The sequence below is a fragment of the Artemia franciscana genome, chromosome 20, assembly GCF_032884065.1.
Source record: "Artemia franciscana chromosome 20, ASM3288406v1, whole genome shotgun sequence".
Lineage (NCBI taxonomy): Eukaryota > Metazoa > Arthropoda > Branchiopoda > Anostraca > Artemiidae > Artemia > Artemia franciscana.
Window position 1 is genome coordinate 20,531,930 of NC_088882.1, and position 22,744 is coordinate 20,554,673.

Consider the following 22,744-nt stretch of genomic DNA (forward strand, 5'->3'; position numbering starts at 1 on the left):
CAGCAGTAGAAGTACTATGAATAGAAGTAGTAGCATTAGTATATAAAAATCGTCTTTTGGCTAGTTCAATATCCCCGACAATAAGCTCTGCTAGTTTTAATTTCACGCACAAAACTGTTCCTGAAATATTGCTGATAGGCTCTTTCGACAACCTGCATACAGAAGGATCGTTCTGATTCAGTTCACTTGCCCCTTGAAATTTTCTTGAAAGCTTCATACCCCTATTCATATTGTAAAAGTAGTCACAGTAGTAGTATTAGCAATATTGGTACTAGTATTGGTAGCAATAGCACTAGTATTAGTAGCAGCAGTAGTATAGAAATATTGTTTTGAAGTTGCAACTTAAGACAATTAGCCTTTGCAATGACATTGTCAATATGTCCTATTGATAATCTGTACATTATTTAATTTTTCTTAAAATTCTTGAGCCTTTCTCTTTTCAGTAGCCCTAGCAAGATATAGACAGTCTAACCGTGGTCTCCAAGCACAGAATGCAGTGTTGACAACATTACTGATTGAACTTCTAAAATCTATGTTCAAAGTTCAATTGGTTAAGTAAAGATGTATCTTTTATAAAATCTCAATAATAAAGTATTGGTAGCTTACTTTTGGTTTTGTTCTGGACTGGCAAGGCTTTCAAAGCTTTTAGCAATTGTACTTGAGTATGAATAGTTCGACTCCGAGTCCTGACTTTTGCCAAAAGACGAATTTCTTCTCGAAAATAGAGCTCTCGACCTTGCCAAAATTGACTGTTTCTTTGTATATTTCGTCTTTTCTTCAGCTAGGTCAGTTGTAGCTCCTGGTTGTCTATTTGTTACGTATATTACAGTATCTTCTTCATTAGCAGAGGTAACAGTTACAACATTTATCTCAGTTGGCTTCGAGGGAGACAAGCGAAGTTTATCTGGAGCAGCAACTGGAAGCGAAGACTGGTGTATCAACTTGAGATCCTAAAAATGAAAAAAAAAAGTATTGTCTAGATAGCAGTTTCTTCCCCACCCAAAGGTAAGAACAATCAGTGTATTCATGAATGTTTTATATTAACATAACAAGATCAGCTTTAATTGTTTGAAATTCTATATCCAACTTTAATGGAAACAAATAAAGAGATCCAAGTCACAAAAGTTTTTTTTTTCAAATGTGTCATTACTACAACCTAGTTATGAGCGATCCATGGCATATAGGCCTAGAAACTGAAAGCTTGAAAACATATTTTGAGAAAACCGACAAGTGAGAAAAGTTTGACATTAGAAGCTGATAACGAAATGGTAGCCAATGATTCGATTATTCTTAAGGATAAAAGTTTAATGCTTTAACGATTAATCTGAAGGGTTAAAAGTTAAATTTAATTTATTGGGATTTCGAAAAAGAGCCTGAAATACCTCGAAAATGTTGTCGTATGGAAAGAAAGAGTCTACTACTGGAGTCACCTTGTTCAAAAGCCCAATAAGAAATAAAATTACAGTTTCATACATTGAACACCAAGGAAAATCACTTTTTTGGATTGGCAGCACTGATGACTCAGTTCTTTTTTTTTTCATTCCAAAGATGATTGTACTGAGCCCGTGGTCTCCGAATTTAGGGAGAAGGCTAGTTTGAAATAAAATCGAAATGTTTTTGTTTCAAATAACAAAGGAGACAGTGCAACAGTAACATAGTGTTTTTTTTTCGTTTTTTATCTCAACAAATCAATTTTCTCCAAAGAGAGTTAAAAAGATAGAAAATGGAAATTATAAAAGATAGCCAAATAGTAAGTTATACGTATAAATAGCCTATAGTAAGATAGCCAAACGATTGTTCATTTTCTGAAACCCTGGATAGCAGGTTTTGAGCTCCCCACCTTGACAAACCACAGCAGTGTGAGGTTTTCTGGCATTACTCACCACAACACACCACTTTCTGCTGAAAGTGGGTTAAAAGGCCGGAGAATACCAACTCTAATAGAGTCTTATCATAGATATCATAAGATCATCATATTATCATAAGATATCTAATAGATATCTTATCCATGGTCTTATCATAGTCATTACCGCTTTAACAGGTGGTTTGGGTTTTCCCATCTTAGGCAGTGCAATCACACTTCCTAAGTAACGAGCGATGTGGGCACTTTATTATTATTATTTTTTTTTACCAGGACACTTCGTATAGACGGAACTGTCGTAGAAACTTTGAAAGGGCTCATTTGACTGGAAATTAAAACGGTCAGTGTCCTTTTAGGTAGTCGATAGTGATTAAACGGTAATCAACCCCCCTCCCACGCCCATCTTTTCCCAAACAGATCCAGTCAAAATTGTCAAATACTCATTTTGTTCAGCGAAGTTGAAAGGTCCATGAATTAGGTCTTTGAGGATGCGACCCCCCATAGCCCTCAGGGAAAGGGTTGTAAGTTGTACCCTGAGAGCATATAAGGTTTTTGTAGAAAGGGTGGTCGTATAAGCTTTGGAGGGAGCTTGTTTGACTTGTAATAAGAAGTTCTAGTGCCCTTTCAAGAGTCAAAGTGATCGGAGGGCAGCCACCAATATCCCCCCCCCCACGTCGTAATTTTCCCTAATGCACCCGATATAAATTTTGAGATGACCATTTGTTGTCGTAGTAACTTCGAAAAGGGTGGCTCATTCACTTGGAAACTGAAAGGGTTCAAGGTTTTTGTAGAAAGGGTGGTCGTATAAGCCCCTCAACCCTCAGCGCAAGGGTTAGTAAGTTATGCCCAGGGGGCATACAAGGGTTCTATGGAAAGGATCTTCGTACAAACTTTGGAGGGGGCTAATTGGATTGGAAATCCGAAGTTCCGTTGCCTTTTTTAAGCTTCAATGAGATGGGAGGGTAGCCAGCCCCCCCCCTCCACGTCGTATTTTCCTAAAATGTATCTGATGGAAATTTTCAGATAACCATTTGTTCAAAATAGTCAAAAGATCATATAACAAGGCCTTTGGTGTTGACATAATCCCCAATTGTCTGGGAGCAAGGGTTGAAAGTCATGCCCTAGGGGCATATAAGATTATTATGGAAGGAGAAGCCGTTGAAGGCTTTTATGGAAGCAGTAAAAGAGGCTCATTTGACTGGAAATGTATAGCTCTAGTTTTTTTTTAAGAATAAATATAACAGAAAATAATAACGGAAATTTTTAAAGAAAAAAAACAGAAAATACTAATTGTAGGATGTCCAATCGTTTTGTCAAATTCTATGACCCTAAATTGGAGGTTTTAACTCAAAGATTGTCAACGTATTGGAAATTTTGAATTGCAATATAGTTATTTGATTTATCAGGTCCAAAACTCTCAATTTAAAAGTTTTTACCCCCAAATCATGAAAAAAGAGGAAATGTTTTTGACTGTAGTTTTTTGTAGGGTTGTTGTGAATCTTGCTATTTATTTTCAATTTTTTCTTTTGGGGATAACAGGTTAATACAGGATAACAGAAAGATTTTTAATTACTTATTTAAAACTTCCTGCTCTCTCCACGTTGCTCTTTGAAATCATCTCGTTAACTTCATCGTTAAGTGCCACATGGCGAGTTCTTGAGTGGAATGGCTGGGAAGCAAACTAAGCGCACCATTAGGATCTTCGTAGCAAAAGACCCTTAACGGAAGGTTTGAAACCCCCTTTTATAAGCCCTTTAGCAAGCAAAAACTTAATAAAATGTGTTTAAAAAAATTTTATGGAAAAAGTAATTTCCTTTAATCTATATCTTTCAGGAGAGTTTAAGGAAGATAGGAATTAAAATATATATTTAACGTCCTGTTGAGGCAAAAATATTGTTAACTTCCTTATTTCTATCGCTAGGGTTGTACAGAGGTCTTTTTGTAATATTTATAGAACATATTTAAAAAAAAGAGCAAAAATACGAGGAAAAAACAACAAGTCAGTATCCAAGTAGCATGATTATATGGGTCGGTCCCCGTTGAAAGACAAATAAGTTTGACCAAATGGTCCCAGAATAATGATCTATTATTTTTTTTAGAAATGGAAAGGATAGCGGTGCCACCTTCAAGTATTTTAGTACAAAAGTTTTTATTGCACTTGGTATTAACCAAGTGACATATAGCAATCGCAAATTCTGTCGGTCGGTCTTTCTGTCGGTCTCGGTTTTGCTACTTTAGGCACTTCCAGGTAAGCTAGGACGATGAAATTTGGCAGACATATAAGAACTTGAGCAGATTAAATTAGAAATAGTCTTTTTTTTATTTTATCATCTGGGGGGGAGTGAGGGGCCGGTCAGTTCGGAAAAATAGAAAAAATGAAGTATTTTTAACTTACGAACGGGTGATCGGATCTCAATGAAATTTGATGTTTGGAAGGATATCGTGTCTCAGAACTCTTATTTTAAATCCCAACCGGATCTAGTGACAATGGGGGGAGTTGGGAGGGGAAAACCTAAAATCTTGGAAAACACTTAGAGTGGAGGGATCGGGATGAAACTTGGTGGAAAAAATAAGCACAAGTTCTAGATACTAGATTGACATAATCGTAATGGATCCACTCTGTTTGGGGTAGTTGGAGAGGGGGGAGGTTTAATTCTGAAAAATAAGAAAAAATGAGGTAATTTTAACTTACGGTTTTATTTACGGTTTTTATTGGTTTTTTATAATATTAACACAGAACCTGTCACAAATAGACCTATGAGATCAGCAGCGAAAAAAGCTAGGCTGGCATTAAAAACGTGTTTTTAAATCATTTTCTTTCATTTCATTTAATTTAATAGATATTAACACAGAACCTGTCACAAATAGACCTATGAGATCAGCAGCGAAAAAAGCTAGGTTGGCATTAAAAACGTGTTTTTAAATCATTTTCTTTCGTTTCAATGATTGCCTCGTTTCATCACAATTTATTTATCATTCCTGGTTGAACTTCACTGAGGTAAGGATGCTGGGACTGTTTTGAAAAACGGTTCATTTTAGTTTTATTGATTTTATCCTCTTGTAAGTTAATTTTTATTATATATCTGTATTGCTGAGGACGGCCCTTGGACATAGGGCTGAAATATTCATTCTAATTTGTTTCCCACTGTCTTGAGAAATTCCCTATTGTTCTTCTTGTTTTTGATGTTTGTGATGGAAAGGCAGTGTGGTCTTCGTCGTTATTTAAGAATAAAAACAAGTCTAAGATATGTGACTGAGGTAAACGGACCAGATCCTCTCTCTTTGGTGGAGTTGGGGGGGGGGGGGTAATTCGGAAGAATGAGGTATTTGTAACTTACGAAAGGGTGATCAGATCTTAATGAAGTTTGAATTTTAGAAGGATCTTGTGCTTTAAAGCTCTTATTTTAAATTCTGACCAGATCCTGTGACATTGGGAGGAGTTGGAGGGGGAAATCGGAATTCTTGGAAAACGTAAACATTGGAGTATTTTTATCTTAGGAATAGGTAATCGGATCTTAATGAAACCTGATATATAGAAGGATCTTGTGTCTCAGATCCTCCATTTTCGACTCGAATTGGACCCGCGGACTTAGAGTGGAGAGATCGGATGAACTTGATGGGAAAAATAAGCACAAGTTCTAGATACGTGATTGACATAATTGGAACGGATCTGTTCTCTTTGGAGGAGCTGGGGGGGGGGGTGTTAATTTGGAAAAATTAGAAAAATTGAGGTATTTTTAACTTAAGAAAGGGTAACGGATCTTAATGAAATTTGATATTTAGAAGGAATCCATGTCTCAGAGCTCTTATTTCAAATCCCGACCATATCTGTTGACATTGGGTGGAGTTGGAGGGGGAAATCGGAAATCTTGGAAAACGCTTAGAGTGGTGGAATCGGGATGAAGCTTGGTGGATAGAATAAGCAAATGTCATAGATACGTTATTGACGTAACCGTACTGTATTCGCTCTCTTTGGGGGAGTTGGGGGAGGTGTTCAGTGCTTTGGCGAGTTTGGTGCTTCTGGACGTGCTAGGACGATGAAAATTGGTAGGCATTCAGGGAGCTGTACAAATTGACTTGATAAAGTCGTTTTCCCAGATTCAACCACCTGGGGGGCTAAAGGGAGAGGAAAAATTAGAAAAAATGAGGTATTTATAACTTACGAGTGGGTGATCGGATCTTAATGAATTTTTATATTTAGAAGGAGATCGTGACTCAGAGCTCTTATTTAAAATCCCGACGGGCATTAAACCTCTGATTTTCCTTTTAAATCAATCTATTGATTCTTAGAATTTTGTTAGAGCTCATACTGTATGAGCTCTTGGCTCTTAGCTCTTCTGGCCTCGTCACAAGTGCCATATGAGCTCGTAGCTCTTGTTTTTAGTACAAAAAAGCTTTTTATTGTTTTAATTAAATGGACCTTGTGTTTCAGGAGTGGTTCTTACAGTATTGGGACAAAATTCAAGCTTTAGCGTAAAGAGTGAGGTGTTGACGAGGTAGAAATCCCCCCCCATACACGTAATAGTTTCTTTTCGTTTTAAATTTTAATGCTGCTGCTTACTTTCAGTTAAAAAAACTTGTCCTTCAATTTAATTTCGGAACGTTTTAAAAATAATTCCGGGAAATCTGGCTCCACCTCCACAGGACAAATTCCTCTTCCCCATGGATATATCCTCTAGAAACTTCAATCTCGGTGAAAATATACCCCGGACAAAAACCCCTAGCATCTCCACACATAAAATTGAGTCAGCAAAGAGAAAGCAAGACATTAAAAGTATTTCAAATATGGATTCTGGCAAATTCCCCCAGTGTAAAATCTCCCCTAAAAAGATCACCCCCTGGAACCTTCCCTCACAATGAAAAATTCTCCCCATAGAAAATCCACCTAACAGAAAATTCATCCTTCCCAAGCGAAGAATGTATGTTTACTTCCCAATATCAAATACTATACGTAAACACTGGGCACATTTTACAGCTTCAGGACTTTTCCCCAAGGGCTATGGGGGGTCATGTTACCTCCAAAGGCATAGTTATTTCCTTTCAACTATGCTGAAAAAAGTGACTATCTCGAGATTTTGATCAGACGATTTTAGAAAAAGGAGCAAGCGGAGGGGTCATAGCTGCACTTTGGTCTTTTTGGTCACTTAAAAAGGGCTTACACCCACTACAGTAGGATTCTCTGATACGGTAAATGTGATGGTGTGATTCTCATCAGGATTCTTTGACTTTTAGGGGGATGTATCTATTGGAATAAATTCCCTTTTTTAGAGTTTTTGTTACTATTGAGCCGGTTCTCTCCTTATTTACAGTTAGTTACTACAAACTGTTTGAAAGATCAAGAATCCTGGCATTGAATTCCATAAGAAACAACTACTAACATAGGACCGTCCGAGGCAAGATATAACGAAGCGTAATCTCATAAATTATGGCAATTGAATTTTGTGTAAACTTCTTTAGCGAAATCATATTCCTCATCGCAGATTTTCCTTTTGGACTAGATCGTTATAAAAGCCTGCTTACCAGGTAATGTATTTCCTCAAAACGTTCAAAAGAGTCTAAATGCGAATACGGAAAAAGGCATTTTTGGATAAGCAAAGAAAATTCGTCTCCTAAAAGAAAATTGTCGCTTTAGTGTCGGAAAATTGATAGATTCTTCACTTCTTTGAGTCTGAACTAGAGCATCTAGAGATTTTGGTTGGAAGTTAAACGTATCAAAAAAAGCAATTGTAAATGTCCTATATTTCTGTCTTTGCTCCACGAGCCTTATACTTACATATATTTTTGCCTGTTTTAGCAATAGGTGCAAACTTAAGTTTCGCGCCATTTAGGTTTGTAGAAGCTCTCATAATATGTTTAATAATGTAGGAAAAATTCTGAATTCCAATTAATGTAAAGCTTGATTCTTAAAATCAAATTACAAAAACATTTGGCTATGCCTCTAAATCTCCCCGTAACATCATTACGGTCACGTATAATCGATTTCCTATTAATTTTGGTTTACTCTTAAAAAGGTTTTTGCATAAACAGAAGATTTTACTCGCTAAATTTGTCTTTGTCTTTGTTTGTAAGTTCCATCACTTTATTTGTTTCATATATTTTATCTAAACACACCTGTACATTAAAAAAAAAAACTCCTTATTTTAGCCCTCAATACGACAGGAAGACCCTGATATTCTCTATACTAGATTAATTTTCTGTTTTCTTTAACTACTTCGTACCCGAATGCCGTAGGATCATATTGCCTTGCATACCACCCTGTTTGTTCGATGACACTCTCAAAGTACCCAAAAGTTTCGTACTGCATAGGAATTCTGTAACAGTAAGTTTTAGATTCTAAAGTTGATGTATCCTTTGTGAGATTTTCTACTGCTTGCAAGGTATGGGTAGAACAATTTTTCATTTATTTGTCCAATCCTTCTTCGCTAGTTATTGGCGCAAGGTAATGAACGCAAATAAAATTTAGTACCATTAGCGTATGGTGTGAGCTTGCTAGGATATGCAACTGGGAAAAAATTGACATATTCTTTAAATTCAACATGTCAGAAAACAGATAATATTTTCATTTATATTGAAAGGAGGACGAATAAGGCATATCTTTTTTCCTTTTACCGTAATATAGAACGCTGATTCCCGGTGCAGGGTTTTCAGCTTCCCAGACTTTAATAGGTTTTATTCGAATAGCCCAGCTTTCCTCAAAACAGTTGAAGGAAACTGTACGAAATGTTCCCTCTCCCTGCAACCCTCCTTCGTTGAAAAATAAAAGTTGTTTATTACTTTTTGTATGTGTCTACTAAACTTGGTGTTCCGGAGCTAAAACTGTCATTGAAAACATTCTTCATTTTACTCAAAAAGCAAATAAGCAATTGTATGGTTTTTTCTTTAGTGTAGGGCAGATCTGGGGTTATTTCCGTCTATCCATTGGATAACTATAGTCAGCGAGCACTAAATCTTAATATCAGCCATCGGTCCATATTGCTGTGAATCCACTCCCGTTTTTTTTTTCAGCTGTTTAAATTATTTTGGCAATACATTTGTCAAAAAAGTTCCTGGATATCTCCCTTTTTATGGAAGGTTTTCATCTTAGATAGTACAACCACTTTTTGATTCTCTCTCCCCTCTATTGAGAACACATTAGGGCAGAAAGGTGATTACATAAACTGATTTTTCTTCAGTTTGTACTCTTTGAAGCATTCCCCCTAAAGTATTTCTTAGACAATCTTGGATTTCATCAGGATCATTTATATTGATTGTACACAATGAATTGAACTTAATTGATTTTACATTAATTAAAGCCTTGATTCTTCACATAGAAAAGTCTCCAACAAATTGGCGCTGGAAATCCGACAGAAGAAAGATTCGTATTTGTAGGATTGACAAGAACCCTGAAGAGGTTGTACAGTAGACCATGTGCCAATGCACTTCTTCGTTTCAGCAAAAAGCCGTAAATATGTTTTATTTCAAAGCCTAAGTTTTTTTTGAGAATATCATGTGTAACTTCAAATAAAATAGTAGCTGTATAATCAACAAATCAAAAAGAAATATTTTATTGCATTTTACTTTACGAAGAAATGATGAAATACAGAATTGCCCCACTTCAAACACTATTTACTTGTCGTGTCCTATGTGCAACAAGTCTAAACGGCTTAAGTTTTCTCTTCTTAACAAAAAAAAACCTTTTATCTACCATTCATCAAGCATAAGTTAGAATAATTTGATTTTTACAACAATAAAGCCCCTTTTTACTTTAAAAGGCTTATACAGGCACATGTTTCAGCGGAACTAAAAGCTTGATATGTTTTTATACCCAAGGAGACAAAGACAAGTTGCTGAGCAGGGAAAAAATTTCTGAATGACTACTTAAGTGGTAACTCCTCAAAAAGAGACCATCTAATAGTATTTTATATCCTCTTATTTACTTTAAACGGCTTATACAGGCACATGTTTCAACGTGTGCCATTAAAATGTGAAAACCATCGTTTTTAATAAGACTAAGGATAGTTAATTGCAATTTGGAAATTGAGGTCTTAGGTAACGTGATGTGTTATAAGTATTATTCTCAATTCATATTTAGGATATTTAAATTATCCTTAACTATGCACTGACTTTATATTTTAATAATAATATTTCCCAACTTCCAGTTTTTAATGCTTCCATTTATCGTTTAATCCCCCCTTTCTTTTTGTCCTTTAATCCCAAAATAAACTACATGTCCCATGAGCCTGTACATAATATACAGAATAAATCTTTAAAAAAAAATTCAAATTAGCTCCCATATTATATTAACTAAATTCTTTCCTTCAAGTGCTCTAAGGACCTTTTGAAAAGTCATAAGCCTTTGGGAATTCCTGGTAGACAAATCCAAGGGACCTATTAGAATAACAATTGTTCGATGATGTCATATCAACCACTTCATGGTAACGAGCTGTAAGTAAGGAGCGACACAGGCTAATAGTAACTGGAACTCTGAAAACCCAATTTTGATACCAACATACATATCAAAAAATCAGCTTTTACTGTAGTTTTGAATATATTCAAATTTAAAATCAAAAACTATAAACTTGAGAAAATTTTGTTTTATTTGTGAAAAAGAGGCAAAAATCTCAAAAAGAGTACTGGATCTTACACCATTAGATTTTGCATAACAGAGAATCGTATATCCGATTTTTCAAGCCCCTTTATTCAAAAATATGGATTTAAAATTGAAATTTTTGGTCCAAACCTTCAAAAACGACTACTAAAACACAAGGGTCATTAAATTTGTATAGGATGTATTTTTAAAGTATTATTAGATTTTAGCGTTGAGAACAAGGAGAAGAGGAGGGAGAACCCCCTCATATACGGAATAATATCTGTTTGTCTCGAGCTTTAATATCAACGTTTACTTTCATTCGAAAAGCAACCCTTGGGGTACAATTTTAGGTTAAGCTTACTAACTACGAGGAACAAGACCTTTAAGGGTATTCAAAATCTTGTTACTAGTTACTAAGACTGAAGCGATATGAACAAAAAAGCAACAACGTATAACGTAGACAGTAAGCTAGTGGTTACATACTCATACCTTTACAAAGTTATCTATAGAAGATATATGCGTAATTGAGGGTGAAAGACTGCTGAAGAAAAAGCAAAGCAGGTTCTTTTTTTTGTGTTTTTAGGACCTCCGGGGAGGGAGGAACCTCTGACATGTATGCAGGCAACCAGTTTCTAAAGCCCAGACTCAAAGAAAATTATAACATCTTACAAAAAGGGTTGGACATTAAGGCGATAAAAAGAAAAAGCCAAGAATACCGCACTGGACTCTACAGCCCCAACCGGCGGTGCTCATGTCTGTTTAATGGTTCTTCGCCAATGAAGTGCAATGGTCGATATTGGGCCAGCCACCCTGTACTTTCGCACACCCTTCCTGTTTATACTCCCTGGATTTCTCCAGCTAGCCATTTAGAGCTGGGTTGACTTTGGATGAGCTTACAGAGTATCAGAACTGACACCCCTTTAAAACCAAATAACTAGTTACACAGGGACTCGAGTTCCTATTCTCACGGACAAAGGATTTCAAATCTAATGTGCCAGCCACTCGACTACGCTAGGGCGATACGATACTTTAAAAATCATTCTGCGAATGTCAGCATTGAAAGATCTTCTTAAAGACGGAGGGCCAATGAACAAATTTGTCGGAAATTTGTGGTTTGACAGTGAAATTTGACTAAAAACACGGTGAAATTTTATATCCCCTTTGTTGACGAGTTTTTCAATCCAACAGGTGGAATCATAGGGAACTCCCAAAGCGGACAAATTAGTCAATTAGTAATTGAAATAAAATTAAAAAATGACTGACTTGCCACCTTTCAATTTCGAAAAAAAGTTCGCCCAAGTTCGCCCTAAATTTCTGTGAATTGATGTCACTGCTTCAGTGCTCTAATAATATAAGCAACTTTATTGAAGATAGCTTTCTCAATAATCTTTCCATTTTTACACATAGGAAGTTCGATGTCCAATGTTTTTCTTGCATTGCAAAGTTCAGCAACAGAACGAATAATTGTTTAGACAGTCTAATCCGATCGGTATTATCATTCAACTAGAATAGGTCTAGTTTAAACATTTGGGTCTTTACTTAACGTCTTTGCGTGATTAACCGATGAATAAAAACTTACTTTAAGATTCTTCCTGGGTGAAACTTCTCGTTTTGGTATATTTGCATCTTCGTCTTCTTTTGACCTTTGAGAACCTGTAAAAAAAATGTAGAAATCAGATTCAATTTTTAGTGTTTGTAAATTTTTAACTTCTTACCAAGTATCTACCTGTACCATCACATCACCAGCAGTAGCTGTACCCTAGCAAAGAGCCAAACACGGCCCATTTGAAATAAAATCTTAAAAGTAGTTTTTTCCAGGAAACATTCTGATGACATACGTCCTCCAAAATATGCTAATTGAGAAACGAAAACCATTATCCAGGTTTAAGAGAGTAGTAACTTGTAACTGTTGAAATTTTTTTTGGACAATTTCAGAAAAGAACCTGAAACCCCTGATAAAGACATTAACTCAAAATAAAATTACACCATCAAAATCAACATGGTAGAAAAAACTAAATTGGAGACTTACAGCACCCTATCTTGAACAAGAAGGAAAATCACTTTTTTTGCATGGGTAGCAGGGTGGCCGGCGTTTACCCCCCGGAAAATACCCCTTGGAAACTACAATCCCCACCCTAAGAAATAACCCCAAGGAAAATATTCCCCCGCCGTGAATACCCCTTTGAAAATACCCATCCACGAAAAATTCTCCCCCGCAGAAACCCCCCGGAAAATAGCCCCCGGGGAAGTACCTCCCCCCGGAAGGTACCCCCAGCAGAGTATATAGAAAAATGGAAAATGTTGGTCTATTAGAAAAAAATTGCAACATGCGTAAAAAAATACATGAAAAAGACTATAAATGACAGTACAATAGTGCTGTCATAGGCAGGGCAATAGCACTGACATAGACATCGCAATAGTGCCACCTAAGTGAAGAACGATGTTGGCGTAGTTGAAAGGTCTGGAAAACATATCTTTGAGGATGATAACCCCCCACAGCCCTAGGGTAAGGGCTGTAAGTTATGCCTAGGGGGCATATAAGGTTTTTGTTAAAGAAAGCGTAGTCGTATAAACTGGTAGGTAATCAGAAGCTCTAGTGCCCTTTTTTAAGAGTCGAAGTGATTAAAGGGCAGCTACCCTCCCGCTCCCCTCCCCACCCAAACACACACACACACACACACACACACACACACACACACACACACACACACACACACACACACACACACACACACACACACACACACACACACACACACATCGTATTTTCCTAAAATGTATCTAATAGAGATTTTGAGATAGCTAATTTTTCAAAATAGTCCAAACATCATATAACAAGTCTTTTGAGATGAAAACAAAACCCCAGAGCCTCGAGGCAAGAGTTGTAAGTTATTCCTCGAGGACATTTAAGGTTTTTTGTAGAAGGGGTTGTTGTTTGGCTTTAGAAGAGGCTCGTAAGGTTGAAAGTTAGAAGTTCTTGTTCCCTTTTAAGAGTCAAAAGTGATGGAGGGCGACTAGTTCCCCTCTGACTATACGTCTTTTCACTAAATGCATCGTATTGAGATTGTGAGAAAGTGATTTTATTAAAAATAGTCCAAAGTACATGTTGCAATGCCTCTAAGGTTGACACAACCCTTGTTAATTATGCCCTGAGGGCATGTAAGATTTTTATGCAATGGGTGGTCGTATAAAATTTAGATGGGGATCACTTGATTTGAAATTGGAAGTTATAGTGCCCTTTTAAAGATTCAAGAGTGGTTTGAGAGCAACTAGGTACTTTTATGCCTGGTAGATTATTGGATTCTATTTTTGCTCATTTTTAGTTTAATGGAGTTCTTTACTTTTCTTTGAAAACTTATTTTGTGGAAAAATTTCTTTAATCAATATCAGTAAAAAACGAATTGAAACTGCTTTAAAAACTTTCCACCAAACAAGTTTGTATAAGAAAAGTAAAGAGCTCCTTTAATCCAAAAATGAGTAGTAATAAATTCAAATAATTTTCCAAGCTTAAAACTTCCACAAATAACCAGTAATAAATAAAACAGAGGTTACAATAAATGACGAGCAAAAATTAACACCAGTAGGGCTGACAACCCCCAAGACTTCTCAAGACCAGAAAACAAAATACGAATTACATGTTTTCACTTTTTGACTCTAATAAATAAACTAGCATCAAGACTTAAAGGAATAAATATAAGAAGATATATATTAAGCTGACAATCCACGGTTATTTAAATAATTTTTTTTTAATAAAGTGCAAATTATGCTCTGGTCTTGAGAAGACCTGGGGGTTGTCAGACCTGCTCCTTTTAATTTTGCCTTGTTTTGAGTTTGAATAGGTTATCTCTTGTAATTTCTGTTCATTTTGGGTTTCATTTATTTATCAATGGAGAATAATAAATGGGGTATTAATTTTCGTGGGGTATTAAATGGCTATTTATTAAAGGTCGTGGATAATCATGAGTGGATTCATTTGAAATGAAAAATAATATTTTTAGTGCCTTTTAAGTCCTGATTTAAGGTCACAATACCAGTGACTGAAAACTCTGATATAGTAAAAAAAAAAATACTGAAAACTATTTAAAAGGTCTATAAAATATGTCCCTAATCAACTAATCTCCCCAATCAAAAGCTTTATTTATGATTTTTGCTAAAATTAGTCTTCCTCAGTGAGCTCGTGGCAATACTTCTCAATCCGCGTTTCAGTTTTACTAAGCATCTGTATCCAGCCCTTTCCCCGCCTAGGAAAAATAAACTTAGCGAATTGTAAAGAACTTCGTATTTTCCATAAGTGTTCTAGTTTCAAGAATTCCAAGACTAAGTTGTTATTAATATATCAATACAAGTGGACCTTGGGTGGTGTTAGGAGAAAGATATCCATAGAGTGAAAGCACAGAAACAAAAAGTCCATTTAATTCACCGTACAGTGTTCTGTCTCACTATAATAATCATTCTGCTGCAACTATTGCCAATTAAAACGGAAAAAAATTAACTGTGATAGAATGAATTAGAAAATAATATATTCCAAATAAATCCTGTAGAAATGCTTAAAGTAAACAAATCATTCCTGACCAACTTCTTTTTAAAAATTTAAACAAAGCAGTCGAGTTAAGTGAAGAAAACTTTCAGAGATTTTTTTGAAACTGATAATTGAGCCAATTCCGGGAAGTTTCATTCACCTAGCCCAACTACTTTATTTAAAATATAGTGAAAAGATATTCTGAAAAGTCACTGTTTAAATAAGTGAGAAATACAGTAAGCTCGGGGCTAAAACATTTGTTTTTCTCTTTTGCTGTTATAGTAAGCCAATTTTTGGCCACTTTGGAAAGTCTCCTCCCCCAAACCATGTGTGTGCTGACAGAGAACTTCTCGCAGTCTTGAAGACTAAACATGGACCTGTTTTTGGAAGAACCAGAATACATGATATTATCCTAAGTCTGTGCAAGGAATTCAGGAAGGGTGACATCAATATAAGTGGCGTTATTCTCTCAAGTTTTCCTGATAGTATACAGAAGGGCAGGGTGCCTTTCAAACTGTATAGAAAATATAAGGTTACTTAAGGACAATATTTCATAAATGATTGAAATTGTTATATGCAATTTCTCAAGTATATCGGAGATAATGTACACCTCGGGACTCTTATTTCCTTGGCAAAGTTACACATATTTCGTGGGAAAGTTTAAAAGAGGTAGAAACTAAAACAGATATTAATGTCCTGTTTACAAATGCCCTGTTTTGCCAAGTAAAAAATGATGTTGAGTTTTTCAGTTTCATCAATAAAGTTAGAAAAAGATAATTTCGTAGTGTGTATTGTGTGTATTTAAAAAAATCGGAAAAAGAACAAAATTACTTTTAAAAAGCAAAGTATTCCTGATGAAAGCAAATAGCAAAGTTGAAACTTAAAATGGACAAAATTATCGCTACCCAGTTTATACAAAGTATCTACAAAACTAGCTACAAAACTAAGGTTATAGATAACATAGCTGGTGAAAGATTGTTGAAAACTTTATAAATAAGAATGTCAATTTCTCTAGTTTAGCTAAGAAGTTTCTAATCCTAAAAGAGCATATAGTTTTTGGGGAGTAGCGTCAGAAATAAAGGAGCTGGATCACACCCTTAATCCATTACATTTAAATCATTTTAAGTCCATTTTACATCATTTTAACATCAAACATTAAACACTTTGAACACTTTCCATCCCGATATTCAACATGAAAACAGGTCCTTGGAAATCAAATTTGGTCTCATTTTTATACTTTTTCACAATTTGAACACAGGAGCTGGACCGCTCAATTAATCAGTCCAATTTATCCCTTTTCAGTTGCATTCTCACCATTTCAAACGGAAATATTCGACATTTTTTACAATTTTCCATCATGAGCTTTAAAATATCAAAACAGGTCTTGTGATATAAGCATTTGATGCATATTTCACTTATACTCAGCCCTTTATATGTAACTAATGAAATATAATAATTTAATATGATTTAATATTTGGTGAATAGTTTGATATCCATATCTAAATAAGTTTTATTATTTTTCCCTTTCTTTCAATAACCTTTAAAATCTTACCTTTATCTAATTTGTTTAGTTTATTTTCAAAATCAGCTGCTTTAGAATCAAAACGCTTAGCTGCAAATAGATCAACCATTTCACCTTTAAAATCAGTAGTGATAGCGATTTTCTTTCCTTATCTAGTTGTAACATGTTTCAATGCTTTAATTGTATATTCAATTCTAATGTCTAATATCTTCTTTCGTAATAGTTCGATTTTATAAACCTTCATTTTTTTCGCTTAAAAGTTTCTCCATTTATCAGTAATTTATTTTATTAAATAAACTTAATTTATATATTAACATAGAATTTACTATCAATGACTCCCATGATTGCTTTTCTTTTTAAAAATATAACGCAGTAAATCTGCTTGAATTAGCAGCTACTTGACCTAATAAAAGTTTAATTTCCATATCAAAGTGCTTTTAAAATCATTTTCTGCTTTGTAGGAATGAACGGATTGGGCGACTATAATCATCTGAAAATTCTAATAGATTTATAACAGTAGTCGTTATACGCATATAATCAATACTTTCAATACATTTTCTGTTGATAATATATTCAGCATTTCTGAATAAATTAAATCCATTATTTAATAAATTATCTTCCTCATTATTTCGTACATTTGTTCAGTCCACTCACGTTATTTTCAGTTTTTCATAAAGGTAACTATCATTTGGAAGAATCCAAGATTCCACATATTTTAAAATGAAACTATAACCTAATTGTTGCGATACATTCATGTTGTTTTCTGTAATTTCTATACATTCATATTTGGTTTTAGAATCACCAATAATAGGCTTTTCGAATGTTTCCCAATAAAGAGCAACAACCTGATTCACTGCCATTTATATAAGGAAAAAATTGTTTATATAAGGAGATAACTTAAATTTTTTTTCCCAAATTGGAGGCAGACCTTTGATTGTCACTGAGGGTGTCAACAGGAGCATTACCGGGCATGTAGTTCAAGTCCCTTCCCTAAAATCATAGCATGCAATAAGCCTTTCCTCTGTTCATCAGGATGGTTATTGAAATTTCTCTTGTCATTTGAAACTATATCTTTTAGAGATCTCACTTGATTTAACTCTCTTTGATTATAATATATCCAATCTCTTCCGTATTCAATCACTCTATTTTTATTCTACTTAGCTATAAACACATGAACTGACATCGTTTTTATACAATCCTAATCAGAGCTTATGCTAGATTTCGCTCTCACTCAATCGAACTATCTGTCATGGCTTTTTCTACAATTAAATAAAAAAAACCAGTTTTTTTAACTGAAAGTAAGGAGCGACATTAAAACCTAAAACGAACAGAAATTACTTCGTATATGAAAGAGGCTGCTTCCTCATCAACGCCCCGCTCTTTACGCTAAAGTTTGACTCTTTCTCTCAACTCTTCTTTTTAAAACAGTAAAAAACTTTAGCGTAAAGAGCGGGGCGATGATGAGGAAGCAGCCTCTTGCTTTTAATGTCGCTCCTTACTTTCAGTTAAAAAACTAGTTTTTTTTATTTAATTTCTGAACGTTTTTGAATTAATGCATGTTTGATTTTGGCTCTCCGCACATAAATTATTGAAATGAAATTAGTATATTAATTTTTTTTGGCTAAAACGTCTGTACACTTCCCAATAACCATTACTATATGTAAACACTGGTCAAAGTTTGTAACTTGCAGCCCCTCCCCCAGGAATTGTGGGGGAGTAAGTCATTCCCAAAGACATAGTTATTATGGTTTTCGACTATGCGGAACAAAATGGCTATCTTAAAATTTTAATCTGTTGACTTTTGGAAAAAAATTTGCGTGGGAGGGGGCCTATTTGCCCTCCAATTTTTTTATCACTTAAAAAGGGCACTAGAACTTTTCATTTCCGTAAGAATGAGCCCTCTTGCGACACTCTAAGACCACCTGGTCGATACGATGACCCCTGGGGAAAAGAAAAAAACAACAACAAACAAACAAATAAACACGCACCCGTGATTTGTCTTCTGGCAAAAAATATGAAATTCCACATTTTTTTTAGATAGGAGCTTGAAATTTTTGCTATAGAGTTCTCTGATATGCCAAATGCGATAGTGTGATTTTCGTTAAGATTCTATGACTTTTAGGGGATGTTTCCCCCTTTTTTCCAAAGTAGGGCAAATTTTCTCAGGCTCGTAACTTTTGATGACAAAGACTAAATTAATTGGAACTTATATATTTAGAATCAGCGTGAAAATTCGATTCTTTTGATGTATCTTTTAGCATCAAAATTCCGTTTTTTAGAGTTCCGTTTACTATTGAGCCGGGTCGCCCCTTACTACAGTTCTTTACCACGAACTGTTTGAAAAGAAAATAATTCGGTATTTCGGGGCTTCTGACATTATTACTCCTTTGCGGAAGTTAGGCTCAAAATTGAAAAAGGATTATATTTTTTCTCTGGGCCCCTTCCACCTCTTAGTTCGTTTATTTTCCCGTTAGTTTTCACCTGTTTTCGCTTTATAGTTGTGTTATCTCTTAGCAGTTCTTTCGTTAGTTGAGTTATGGTTGTGGTATATATGTTTTATCGCTCGTATAGTTATGTTATTTTCAAATTATACTCCATAATAGAGAGGCTCCGAACACCCAGTATTGTATATTAAGCTCTGAATTTGACGTTTTTTTCTAACGTGACCAGATTCGTCCTGCGCCCTTTTCATTGAATTTTTTCCCCCATGGCATATTTCTCCAAGGAAAGATCCTCCCACATAGCCCCCTCCCTCAACCCTACCCCCAAAACCAAAAAAATCCCCCTGAAAACGTCTGTACACTTCCCAATAACCATTATTATATGTAAAAACTGGTTGAAGTTTGTAACTTGCAGCCCCTCCCCCAGGAACTGTGGGGGAGTAAGTCACCCCCAAATACATAGTTATTATGATTTTCGACTATGCTGAACAAAATGGCTATCTCAAAATTTTGATCCGTTGACTTTGGGAAAAAAATGAGCGTGGGAGGGGGCCTAGATGCCCTCCAATGTTTTTGGTCACTTAAAAAGGGCACTAGAACTTTTCATTTCCGTTAGAATGAGCCCTCTCGCATCATTCTAGGACCACTTGGTCGATACGATGACCCCTGGGGAAAAAAAACAAAAAAAAACAAAAAACAAATAAACACGCACCCGTGATTTGTCTTCTGGCAAAAAATGCAAAATTCCACATTTTTGTAGATAGGAGCTTGAAACTTCTACAGTAGGGTTCTATGATACGCTGAATCTGATGGTGTCATTTTCGTTAAGATCTTACGACTTTTAGGGGGTGTTTCCCCCTATCTTCCTAAATAAGGCAAATTTTCCCAGGCTCGTAACTTTTGATGGCTAAGACTAAACTTATATATTTAAAATCAGCATTAAAATGCGATTCTTTTGATGTAGCTATTGATATCAAAATTCAATTTTTTAGAGTTTTGGTTACTATTGAGCCGGATCGCTCCTTACTACAGTTCGTTACCACGAACTGTTTGATTAGCCATGGGTTGATGACCCCAACAACTTGATTTTAATTAAAATCAAGTAGTTTTGGGCATCAACCCGTAGCTAATTGTAGAAAAAGCTAAGACAGATAGTCTGATTGAGTGAGAGGCTAATTCCAATCCCACTTACATACTGTCTTGTCTACAGTATTGTTTCTTATTGATCAACATTTATTATAAATACTTCTTTAGATATTTTCATTAAACTTTTTTTCAAATTCAAAATTTATTCAATATTCTCTCAATTCAGATCAATTAACCTACCTAATTGATCAGTTATAGTTATTTTTAGCGGGTTGATATATTCGTTTCGATTGATTGGAAGACATTGACTTTCTGTAGGAATCACACAGAGTAGCGTTCCAGGTTCAGTTTTTGGAGCAAAACTCTAAATCACATCAGAGATTATATTACCAACGACAATTCATCTATCTACTATGAGCATTGAATATGTTCTCTATCCACATTTCTTGTAATGTTAGGAAGTTTAGTACCTTCATTATATTTACTACTTAGTTCAGCTTTATTTTCAAATTCTAAAATATAGCATAATCACTATTAATCAAAACTTATAATTCTCTTTGAAAATAATACAACAAATTTATTGTTGCTAGATTTGATGATATACTGACTGGGCATCAACTTAGGGATGAATTGCAATAATGAGTTAAGAAATAATTTAAAACCTCTTCATCATACAACCCATTGGTTATAGCAGCATTTACCAGTTAATCCTTTATTTCCTGTATTCAAGCTTGTTTTTGAATTGATCACTGATATTACACCATGCATACAATAGTTTATATTGAGTTAAAGCTACTTCATAATCAGTGTTTTTGATCTAAAGTGATCAGGCTACTTTTATAGGATTGTTCGATTTAACTTTTGTTACCACTAATAATAATCAAAACTCTTTATTACAAAAGTATTTTTCTTCTTAAAATTCAAATTCTGAGATAGTTTTTGTAAATAGTATTATAGTCATTTTCTTAATAATTTTATCTATGACTATTGAATGGAGCAAGTTAATAGCTTCATTTTTCAAGCTATGACTGCTTTTAACTTTTTGAATTTATGACTACTTGCAACTGCAAATTCTTATGACTGACTTCTTGGATTTGTAGCCCCAACTGCATGTAACTACCATCACCAGTAAACTTGACTTTGACGGCATCAACTACTTTGCAATAGCAAACAACAAGACAATCCCTCAGAACTAGAGTAATGCCAAAGAAGAAGGGATGGACTAACTGGTAGGCTTCCGAGCTCGAAATCCATAGCTGTTACTACGCGACCCCTGATCCCTACAGTACTATATTACAATATAATGACATGTGACCGAAGTGTGGCCCATGTAATATCCCCACTTAAAATTTTGACCCTTTTGCAACAAAAGGTTGCCAAACTATGCCATATAGGATCAACACTTAGAAGGCATGGAGACAGGTCCACGAAGACTTCAACGAAGATAAAACATTTTGAAAACTGGTAGTATTAATAGTGAACACCTGAAACTGGGAAATACATTTTGTTTTTTCCGTTTGCTTAAATCACAGGGTATGTAGACAGGGGCAACGAGATGTCAATGAAAAAAATCTGTCAAAAACTGTTTGTTGTATTGATTCGTAACGTCAAAAATCAGACATATTTATTTCGACTCCGAAGAGCTCGTAACTTATTGAGCACATACACTGGGTAATGCAAACCTAACAGAAGAAAATATTTTTAGAAAGATTGGATTGATTGATTCGAAACACCTCAAATGGACCAAACCTTATTTTATCTCGTTGGAATGAAACTTCTAGTGTTAATAACCTAGACCAGGTGGAAGACAAACTTTGAAGAAAAAATTTGTCTTTTATAAATAAGATTTATTTACTCATCTAAATCAGTATTTGTTATCTTTATTTTTGATCTGATCACTCATTTAGATTTCTGTTGGTTTTGGGTTTCCTTTATTCTTTATTAGTAATTTTATGGTAGTTTTGAGTTGAACTTCGTTTTGAAAAATATTATTTCGGGAAAGTGTTACACCAAAGAAATCGTGAAGAAAAACATTTTGATAAAAAAAAATATCTTAAAAAAACGTCTTGAAATATCTTGAAACGTCTTGAAAAATATCTTGAATAAAAATGTCTTAAAAACGTCTTGAGAAGTCTAAAAAAAAAACTCTCGAAGAAAAATATCTTAAAAGCGTCATGAAATGTCTCGAAGTGTCTTGAAGAAAAATATCTCAAAAGTGTCTTGAAATGTCTCGAAGTGTCTTGAAGAAAAATGTCCTAAAAAATTTCGTCTTGGAACATCTTGAAAATTTTCTTGAAGAAAAATGTCCTATAAACGTTCTGAAATGTCTTGGAATGTCTTGGAAACGTCTTGAAGAAAAATGTCTTTAAAAAAGGACTTGAAATGCCTTGAAACGTCTTGAAATAACCTCTTGAAGAAAAATATCTTTAGAAAAACTTCCCTGCTGGACTAGTGGACCTTAACAAACCGTATTACGTAACACCCAAAACCCTATTATGTATCATTCAAAGATATCCTAAACATTCTCTATTATGTAACATGCAAAAGCAAACATTCCCTATTACGTAAAAAACACCTGAAAACATTCTCTATTGCATAGGTGTACTATACACGTGCGTTATTGCGTCAGACCCAGGTGTACGTAATAACGTCTTGAGGGCTTGGTAGCTCCTGGTTTACCGCCTATGACTGCATTTCAATCCAAAAAGGGGATACTACTTACTGGTGCTGTTAGAAGTAGTCACAG

General features: G+C 34.9%; 1 protein-coding gene across 2 annotated transcripts in view; it reads right to left on the reverse strand.

The window, feature by feature from the left end:
• Window positions 1-22,744, reverse strand: part of LOC136039878 (double C2-like domain-containing protein beta) — a 124,261-nt gene that overhangs the window by 64,121 nt on the left and 37,396 nt on the right. For both annotated transcript variants that reach the window (XM_065723836.1, XM_065723837.1), the window contains 2 exons: window positions 12,010-12,083; window positions 607-950 (listed from right to left, as the gene is read on the reverse strand). In XM_065723836.1, coding sequence (XP_065579908.1) covers window positions 607-950; window positions 12,010-12,083 — 418 coding nt within the window. The remainder of the gene's footprint in view (window positions 1-606; window positions 951-12,009; window positions 12,084-22,744) is intronic.